Source organism: Halictus rubicundus, chromosome 1 (assembly GCF_050948215.1).
Source record: "Halictus rubicundus isolate RS-2024b chromosome 1, iyHalRubi1_principal, whole genome shotgun sequence".
Lineage (NCBI taxonomy): Eukaryota > Metazoa > Arthropoda > Insecta > Hymenoptera > Halictidae > Halictus > Halictus rubicundus.
Genome location: NC_135149.1, coordinates 15,486,900 through 15,497,691, shown reverse-complemented (window position 1 = coordinate 15,497,691; position 10,792 = coordinate 15,486,900). Strand labels below are relative to the sequence as shown.

General features: G+C 47.2%; 1 protein-coding gene across 1 annotated transcript; it reads right to left on the bottom strand.

Moving 5' to 3' along the window:
- Nucleotides 1-319: 319 nt before the first annotated feature.
- Exex (motor neuron and pancreas homeobox extra-extra) lies at nucleotides 320-10,792 on the bottom strand. The gene is made up of 4 exons (XM_076794989.1): nucleotides 10,639-10,792; nucleotides 9,019-10,530; nucleotides 1,875-2,038; nucleotides 320-578 (listed from the first exon to the last, which is right to left on the bottom strand). Exons 1-4 carry the CDS (start codon nucleotides 10,718-10,720, stop codon nucleotides 336-338), a joined length of 2,001 nt encoding a protein of 666 aa, XP_076651104.1. The 5' UTR covers nucleotides 10,721-10,792; the 3' UTR covers nucleotides 320-335.

Sequence of the window (10,792 nt, the reverse complement as noted above, 5' to 3'; positions counted from 1 at the left end):
ATACATTAATGCGATTGGAAATTCGATTTGTTTTCAGTCTAATCGATCTCGTGGCGCCCCGAATACCCCGTTTTACACGCATATTCCTTTGTTTAGTCATTTAGTGGCTGATTTCACGCGTGCCGCTTCCATAATCGTAAACCTTTCGTTCCATTGCTGTTGCATTTGGAGACCGACCGCCGGAGTTGTGGAGATATATCGGTGCGTGTCGGTATCAAACGCGTATTAAACGCGACGCAGCAACGGCGAAGCTTATTCTCGATTTCTGTTCGATCTCTGTTCGATCTCTGTTCGATTCCCGGTCGATTTGTCTATCGTTTACATTACTCACCATTTTATACCACGTAAGGCCGATAAAGCGGTTCTTGGAGTTCAGTCGTGCTTCTCTGCGTTTCTTGTAACGTTCCTTTGGCATCCTCCTGCGAGCTCGGCGAGTTCGCACTATGATCACCTCCGGCCTCCCTCTCGGCGTTTCTCGTATTTCCCCCGTCTTCGACTTTGTTATTCGTACGTGCCTCTTGTTGCGCCTTTTTACTTCTTTTCCACTTCATTCGTCGGTTTTGAAACCAAATTTTCACCTGAATTTAAGCAAACATGCATTCGAGTCATCTTCGGATGTGATCGTTCATCGATAAAACATGTCGCAAAGGTACGATAGATGTCTACAATAAACGTAGAAAACATGCATAACGGATGGTGCACGAGCGGTGCGGCGGAACGGACGTCACCGCGGATATTATCGGATGATATTATTGGGTTACATCGTAACAACTTTCTCACGTCGTAATTCATCGTACTCGAGATTTTCGGAGACTTTAACCGGAAGCAAGAAGCAGAGGATCTCTCAAATCGCTGCGGCTAAATATAAAAATCCGATGTTTCTCCCCCAACATTGAACCCCCAAACCCCGAACCTCCGAACCTCCAACCTCCAATCCCCAACCTCCAACGCTGCGAGAAAACGATGTAAATCTTTCGAGCGATATATCGTATGGTTGAACCGACCCAGCTCACTCCCATTTCGTTTCTACCTCGTATTCACCTCGCACCCGACTCGCTCTCGATTACATCTCCACCCTTCGGAAGGAATACACGTGCCTTCTTTCTCGGCGTGTAACGCGTATGCATACAAAACCTTCTACCGAGACACGGAATATTGAATTGCCCCGTTATACAAGTATATTTCAGATATCAAGGAAACTAGATGAATCTTCACTTGTTAGCTTCGGAGGATTTCTGTTATAGATATCGTAGGACCTAGAATAACGCAGTAGTTAAGCGGTTCTGCCATCTTAAACGTTGCTGAGATACGCATACTTTGGCCGCAAGGGAGACGCGAGTCTGCTTCCAATTACTATAATAGAATAGCATTTCTATAGCATTTCTCCCAATTATTATATTAGAATATACATACATACATACATGTAATAGGTACGTGCAAAGAAGAACGAAAGAACGCAACGTTTCGACGCGACGTTCGAAGGGAACAAGCTCGAGGATAGAATCGATTAAATATCGAAACAAATCAGGGATTCAGCCTGCCATAATTCAGACTTTCGTCGCTGTTTGCCGAGCGATCCATCAGAACGCATAAGCTTCCAAGTTATGTTTAAGTTGTTGAACTACGCGAGAGAATCGCTGGCTTGCATTTCTGGTTGATTTGGACAAGGGGAGAAAGAATTCTAGATTATTTCATCAGTTTCCCCCGTTAGACTTGTCTCTGTTCGATTCGACGTCCGTTCCGTGACCTTTACGAAATTGTCGATTTCACAACCGACCTAGCTGGCCTGTCCCCAACTATTACCTTTGCGACACGACGATTGTTCGCGTAATTATCAACGTAAATTTACACGTATGCAGTAGCAAACATTTTACCTGCGTTTCCGTGAGCATCAGCGAGGTGGCTACTTCGAACCTTTTCGGTCTGCTGAGGTACTTGTTCTGTCTAAATTGTTTCTCTAATTCGAGAAGCTGTTGCGAAGTGAATGCTGTCCTTGGTCTCCTAGTTTTTCCGAGAAGAGCGTGTTGAGCAGCACAACCTTCAACCAAACGAAGAGAAGATTGACACATCATGTTATAACAGGTATACGTAGCATCTGTGTGAATACAACGCAATGTAATGCAGTATAGTACAACAATACAGTACAGTACAGCACAGCACAGCACACTACACTACAGCACTCACAGTACAGTGCAGTATAGTACAACAACACAATATAGTACAGCACAGCACAGTACAGTGCAGTACAGCACAGTACAGCACAGCACAGTAAAGTGCAGTATAGTACAACACTACAGTATAGTACAGCACACTACAGTATAGTATAGCACAGTACAGTGCAGTACAGCACAGTACAGTATAGTACAGTATAGTACAGCACAGTACAGTACAGCGCAGTACAGTGCAGCACAGCACAGTACAATACAGTATAGTACAACAACACAATATAGTACAGCACCGTACAGTGCAGTATAGTACAACACTACAGTATAGTACTGCACACTACAGTATAGTACAGCACACTACAGTATAGTACAGCACAGTACAGTGCAGTACAGCACAGTACAGTATAGTACAGCACAGTACAGTGCAGTACAGCACAGTACAGTATAGTACAGCACAGTACAGTGCAGTATAGTACGACGCGATGCGGCGCATTAAATTAGCCAAAAATTGTATAATTTCGTCAAGTATAAATACCAATCGAGGAACCAATAAAAATCATCGAATGCTAATGCAATTATCGCTAGTGTAAATCCCCATGGGTAGCGATGGTATGATTTGGGGTTGGAAACGGTTGGGGGTAAAAGGCAAGGCAAGGGTAGCCGCCCTAACGATTAGTCCTATGAACGACTCTTGGTCGCATTCGACAATCTCCCCCTTATGATTTTACGAGCGCAAATCGAGGCGAAGTTTAAGCCCTGTCGTAATACGATACATCGACATAATTTTATTATTACGTAACGTATTTATATCGCGGACCTTACGATTTCTGATTTTTCAACTTTCGGTTTAACGCTCATGACTTTACGACAGAGTTTTCAAATCGAATTCCTTTACAATCGCAGTCATTATAAAATACGCCCTAATTACAACGCTGCTGTTAAATCGCTTTCTCGGATTCCGCGCGGCGAAGTATGCGCCAAACAAGAGCAACGAAAGATTTATCGTGTTATTCCTTACTGTTACTTTCGAAGCAGACGCGTTCACCCCCCTCTAACTAAACTATACCTAGCAAGTGTGTGACCGGCTGTCAATGTTTGTACACATGGCAATGTTTAGTTCCGCGTACACTCGGATTAATCTCGAAGGTGCGATACCCTTATGTCGCTTCTAATCAGCCGTTTAACAATCAAGCGTCGACCCCCGACCCGGAACGTTCGTTTTTTTTTTTCGGCGTCGAAAAATCAGTTTCACCTAAATATCGTTCTCGGTTAGATTATTGTTACAGGCGTTCGAATTCGTATTCATAGTTGTGCAAAGACAACACCATTACAATCGAGACGATTCGGAATCGGTTTTGGACGGGAGCGTAGTAACAACATTATGCATAGCGTTAATGTGTTAAAGTTGTTAAAGCGTTACAGCGTTTCAGAGCTCATCGACGAATATCGTTGCTCGTTATTCGATGCGAATAGTAGACAGCTCCGTTTTCGTTATTTACAGTTCGCATCGGTATTAATCGTTTCCTCGAAACGATGGTTTGCGACCCGCTGCGCACATATGGTCCGTTCAGAGATTTCCACCCTAGCATTTCGTAACAATTACTATTCAGACGATTGCCTGTGTCTCCCCGAACAGCCCTCTATGATTTACCACTATCGTTGTATCCTTTTCTCGAGTTTGATGCGCGATTGGATCCGTCGCTCGAAGACGCATTCCTTTCGGACTCTGTATTAGGAGTAGAATAGAAGATTTCCGAATACTTTCTAGGTTTATTTCTTTCTTTCGAGGTTCAGCGAACGATACGGCGACGCGCGTGGTCCTCGCGCTCGCAGCAGTTAGTTATTATACGTGTGTGATTATACCGTACAAATTCTTATCAATTCCTACCAATTCGACTCGATTCGATCGAGTCGAAACTCGGTGATAGTTTCGGCACTGACGAGAGCGAGCAAGTTATGACAGATGTCGGTAAACAAGAGGGGTGGCGGCGCACCATCGAGTGGACAATTACCATTTTCGTACTTCTCCGTGTGGGGTAAAACTGCAGAGTAAAGCTGTGGGGTAAAGCTGTGGGGTGCCGTTAAGGTTAACGTCATTCGCCGACCCACCACACTTTTATCATGATAATTTAATTTATTTGGGGTCCTATTAGCCGCTTCACGCCAGCTCACCCTTAAATCATAACGATCACCACGCCGGTAAACACCAGCTATTATCTACGTGCTTAACGCGACTTTCCATCCTCCACCTTTAATACCCAATCTCCCTTCCTACCATCCGTTTCGTCTTCTTTCTTCTTCTGTCAAGCGGAGACTTTCAATTAACTAATACCTATCTATCGGATATCCACGTCTCGGAGGAGCTTCGTCCAGACACAAGCATACAACCTTTTCGGGAACAACAAATCAAGGAGAATATTCACGATCTACGGGACTGAATCTAAACACGAGATGAGATCAAAGTTTTCTTCACGATCAACATTGTTGGCTTCATAATAAATAGAGATTATCAAGTTTTCATCGTTGTATCTAAAACTGTTTGTGCTTCAGCTACCTTAATTAAGCTAATTCATTTTATCGACTACCGTACGACGCGCAACGACAAACCATCCTACGTATAATTGTAGGCAATATTTAATGTTTTCTTTCTAGGTTTCGCGCTCGGTGGTCTCGGACAATCTCTTTCGATTGTCTTCGATGTCTAAATTTTCTGGTTTACCATCCTTGTTCTCGTCCTCGAGTTCGATGGGTGTGAGCTACGAGCAGACGTGGGCGCGGGAATGGGAATGGGAACGGGAACGGGAACGGATACGGCTACGGCTACGGGTACGGCTACGGGTACGAACGCGCGCGCGCGCGCATTCTCTCTCGAGATCGTTCTCCCTCTCCTTGTTTCGCATAGCGACGGAAGCTCCGCCTGTAGCCCCGTGTCCTCGATACGACCCGCCTCCGAATTCTCAACCCCTCTCGTATAGAAAGCGAAGGAAGACGCGAACAACGACCAGCGAACAGCGAATACCGAACAGCGAAGAGCGAAGAGCGGAGAGCAAAGACCGAGGATAACGTTGCTAGAGTATATCACACCATCCCTCGACGCTCTACACCTACGATCGTGAGACGTCATCGACTCCTCTTTTCCTGCGCCACGGTTACAGATCCATGGCACCGAGGGTTACGCGAAAGAGGGTAAGAGAACGAGAACGAGGGGGAGGAGCGAGGATACTCCGAGGCGGAAAAAGTTGGCCAACTTTCCACGAAGATTATATTTTTCCTGTCCGAAATGGTTGGATTTAATTTGAAACTCGCCTCGCGAACTCACCACAAATCACGCCATAAACATCTAGAACGTTACCGTTTCGTTTTGCCATGGAACCGCCGAATGGAACAGTTTCATACTTTGTTCCCCCTTCATCGCGATATCGTTATTCCGTTGTTTTTCGACTCGTCGCGCGTTAACTCCGAATCAAATGCTCGTCGCGCGTTTCTTTTTGCAGCCAATAAAAGTACGTTTCGCCAGCAATTAGTTCTGTCCTTCAACGCGATCATACTCGGTATTACAATGTAGAATAGTACGCGAGCACGTATGGAGCTTTGCCGATGTATCGTTGAGCGCACTCGTCCGCATCTACGTGTCGCCAACAAACCAGATCATAGAGATATAGGATGGCGCATTTGGGCGAACGTGGAACACGTTACACATTGGGTAACCAAGATCTGTTTGCTTGCGGCCGGCCAAACTAGCTGGCAGCTAATTCAGAAACACCATTACCGCCTATATGCCTATAGATAGGTATGTAGACTGATGCCACCGCCACCGCTGCCACCGACACCACCACTACCGACACCGACACCGTCGCCGCCGCCGTCACCGCCATCGCCATCGCCATCGCCATCGCCATCGCCATTGCTACCGATACTGCAATGATCGTCCTATTCTATTCGTTCTCATCCTTCTATCCTTTCACCCTTCTGCGAATGTGTTCCTTGCATCTTGTCGCATGCAGCTAAGTATCTATCTATTATACATACATATGAACGATGCAGACGCATTTGTTTATTCGCTGTAAATGTCTCGTCCAATCCACATGTTTGATCAAAAACGCCTCGACACGGATCGGACCGATCTACGTTCTTGGATCGGTTTAAAGACGAGCGAAATTAGCCACTCTAGCGACGCGTAAGTCCGTGGAGTTTCCATGGTAACTCTGGAAACGCTGGTACCAGTACTATGGTATCGTTGAGAGAAGGGTGAAGGGGATGAATAGACGGATGAATGACGCACAATTAACTAATTAAATCATCCGCCAACCCTTCGCGTGCTTCATCTCTCGGGTATCGTTCCCCTTTGTTGGCAGATCTCCTGCCACCTCGTCGACATCTTCGGCCATTGTTACACCTTCCCGTTTCGTAAAACGCGAACGGGCGTTACGTCGCGATAAATAATAACAGTTGGAAACGGAACGAAACAAATGCAGGAGAGTTCAGCTTAGAAACGGTACGAGAAACGGAGAATCTAAATGTTCAGGTTTTGGTTTCACGGTACGAAGCAGTCCGACCGAAAAATTGAAACGGTCGCGGTCGCGTTTCAGTCGATTTCGAATAATCCGGAAGCAAATTGGCGTCCCGTAGTTACACATATAGCAGAATCCGGGGCGCAGTTTTTAGTGTAAACGAAGCGGAGATACATCGGCTGCAGAAGGTCGCAAAATACGCGCGGCCGTGCTATCTCGTTCTAGTTAAATTTCGATACCTCAAAGCTCGACGCGAAATAGATGAAACATGGTGTTGTCGCAACGTTGCCGCGAGTATAACGCGCGACAAATATTCCGCAAATAAAAGCTCGCATCTCCTACCTTCACCCAACCTCCTGTCAGCTCACGGTGCGGAGCCGGTGAGTCGTGCACTCACCATTATTTACATAAACGTCGAGAGCGCACGAGGATGCGAAACTAACACAGAGCGAGAGAGAGAATCTGGGGAAAGGGTAGAGGAACAGAGCGCAGCCAGGGTTGAACGGGACGGTACTCCCATCCAGCAATTTTTTAACAAGTCGAGTTCGTGTTCCCTGCCGACGCGATAACGGCCGCTTCAGGTGGGGCTGGATGGATTCGTTTTATTTTATTCCACGAGACCGCTTTTTTGTACTCGTTGTTCGTTTTACGCTATCGGGTTTTCGCCTTTTTCGTCGACGTTGGATTGCTCGGCAACTACCAATCAGGATCATCTGACAGAAAGTACCCCGCGCTTCGTCCCGAGCACCTACTCCCTCTCCGTCGCACACTCCCTCTTCCTCTCCCTCACCCACGCGCACTCCCCTTCCCCTTTTCTCTCTGTCTCTGTCTCTTTCTCTCGCTCTCTCTCTCTCTCTCTCTCTCTCTCTCTCTTTCTCTGTCTCTCCATCCGGTGCTCTCTTTTTCTCTTTCCGCATCCACCCTCTGCTATACATACACAGCCGTATATACTCTACCTCATCCTCTCGTTGCACCCTCTCACACCATCTCTCGCTCTCTTTGTATCTCCATCTCTCTTTATTCGGATTCGTTCCATCTCGGCAACCTGGCCTGCTACGTTCACCGACCAATTTGTTCGATAAAAGCTCTCGACTGATTGGCTGGACAACGCGGCCACGGCTCTTTTTTCCAAGCGTGAAATTTACCGTGGTAACCAAGTCATTCTTTTCTATCGCGGTTACGAATATTCCGTCGGTCAGAAGTCGAATTCTCGACGCTTTCTTCAACGAGTTCCGTATTACACTTCCTTTGCCATCGGTCAAGAATCATCCTCGACACCTTCTTCTACGAAATTGCGGCTGAGAAATGTTTTCGATCTGATCCTAATTCGTACGAAAGCGTTGTCGACTCATTCTTCTGTAACGGAGACGAATATCCCGACTCCAGCGTGGCCTGTTACGCAGCGCGTATCATTTATTACGCCAACTACTATACCGTATTACACATATGTATGCGTACGTATACATATGTATCTATACAACGAGATCAGATACAGCACCGCGAAATTTCTCTCCGATATTATCGTCTGACGGCCGACCTAAAAACTTGAGTAGCCAGTCAATATAGGGCGATGGAGCGGTACATTAGGCATGTAAACATTCGCTATCTGCTCATCGTACGAGCAATCTGTCGATCGAATTTTCACTTTGTTACTTTGCCCGTCGCATCAACCAATTCCTCCGATTAAGATGGCTACGCGTTCTCGTCTTCGGGACAAATCACCGTTTTACGTTCCTCAATTTTCGGCTCGCTTTCGCTCTTCGTTCCCGTTATACAACAAATCCAAATGTCGGTAGATAACGGTTCCTGTCTACGGATTGTCTAAAACATTCTTTCCTATAAATCTGGTCGAACCGCTCCGTGCAATTTGCTTAACAACATTGGCCGTCGCACGTTATCGTGCGTGCTCGATTACTTTCGAAACTATTCGCAAACTAAGAATTTCTTTGGCGGTAAGAACTAGTCGGGTGAACGCGAAGCTGAGAAAGGAATGGAAGAAATCGAGGATAAGGATAAAAGGTGATTGTAAAGATAACGAAAAAGTTGGAACAAGACGGGGGAGTGGTGCTGCGGGTTTCGGCGGGTAGCGATCATTCGATGATATCTAATGCCAGGTTACTTTTAAGAATAGAAGGATAAACGGTGGCACCTTGGTCGTGCAGCAGACAATAAATTTGATCGCATAGCGTACAATAGTACAGGACATGCAGGCACACACAAACGAGTTTTCACCTATAGCTGTTGCGACGCGAGACGCGAGACGCGACGTTACTGTCATAGTAGGTAGGTATATGTATGTATACAGATATAATACCGTAATTGTGCGGTTGGCGCATACTTACCGGCTAAATCGGCTGGCAATCTAGGGTACAGCATTCCAGTTCTGGCTAACCACTCGAGTTGAAGTGGATGAATGTGATGTTGCTGAGGATGAGGTCCGGTGGCCTGCGAATGTCCGATAGGCTGACCTTCTTTGTGGATAGAGTGAAACGCGCTTCCGCTCGCTGGATGATAATACAGTCCGCCGGGGTGAATAAGGGGACCGCTCGGGTGTAAGAGAAGAGCTTGATTCTGTCGTGTTAGTCCGGCACTGGTGGCAAGTGCACCGTAATGACCGGCTGGCAAATTCGAACTACCAGGTACACCGTTGCCAGCCGGCTCCTCCGATCCTGGAGATATCGGAGGACTCGAGATCGGACTGTGACTAGCGTTGCTCCCTGAGCTCGCGCTTCCCGTTCTCGTAGGATCAACTTCGATCGAGGCATCGTCCTCGACGTTTTCCAGTCGATCGATTCGAAATCCACCGTTTCCAGTCGCGACGTGCTCCCCCCTGAACAAGCCTTTGCCGCGATGTATCGAAACTTCCGAGCCTGTCGCATCCACGGATTCTACGTGAATACTGGACAGACGAATCTCTCTTGTCATGGAGTGCTCGTGAACGTTCTGCCGATCGCTCGTGTCGCGAACAACCTCCAAGCTAGGCGACACCGAATCGTGTTGAACGGATCTATCGAAGGGATTTAGGAGCGTTCCCAAAGACGATGTCCTCTGTTCTTCCGTTCCACCGAGACGCGTCGCGATTCCGCTTACGTTTCCGCTTCCGGTAACTGTTGTGGCTCCGGTAGCTCCAGTGGTTCCAGTACCTCCGACGGTTTCAGTGTTACCAGTGGTTCCACCGGTTCTAGTACCTCCGGCAATTCCCAGAGTACAAGACGATTCTCGTTCGTGAACGTGAACAGAGTTATTCCCTAGACAGTGGCTCAACTCCGCACTGGAATTCCTCGTAGAGAGTAGAAATCTTTGATTGCGTTCCGATCGATCGTGATCAAGATTTTCCTGCTTTCCGGTCGCACGGCCTAGAAGCGCGTCGATGCAAAACGACGTTTTGCCGACAGAAACGTTTCGTCGGTCGGTCGAGTGCACGGGATAACCTTGCGGGGATGTTCGGTCGGGTGAATTGTCCGGTCCTCTGTAGCGATTCGTCACCGCGGACACCATTTCCTCGGTAAAACACCTGACCGCGGTAGCCTCTCGACTTTGAAAAAAATTCGCCGACTCGTGCTCCTGCTGCGAGACCGAAACGGGAACAGGGATGGGGATAGAAACGGACAGGGAGGATCGTTTCGAGTCGTGTTCCTCGCGATACTTCGACATTCGCGATTCGCTCTCGCGTTGCAACGGAGAACCGTTCGATACGAAACGTACCTCTTTTTCTTCGGTCGTCGTTCCAAATGTTTCGCTTCTTGTCTCGACGCAGACCGATCTCGCCTCCTCTGACAAAGGCGTGCTGCTTCGTCCGCGGTCACTTTCCCCAACGTTTTGTCTTTTCGCATAAATCGTATCCTGATTCGTCACTTGTCGCGGCCGATGACAATGTTCCCGTTCTAATTCCAGTTCTCGTTCTTGCTCCCGTTCCTGTTCCCGTTCTTGTTCCTGTTCTTGATCCTGTTCCTGTTCCTGTATTTGCTCTTGTTCTTGTTCTTGTTCCTGTTCCTGTTGTCGTAAATAGGAATTCTCCAAAGCACCTTGCGCGTCGTAATGCATAGCTCGAAATCGGCAACCCGAAACGAGATAATTCGGTCGTCAGCGCATTTTCCGTCGCGCGTTACTCTTTTA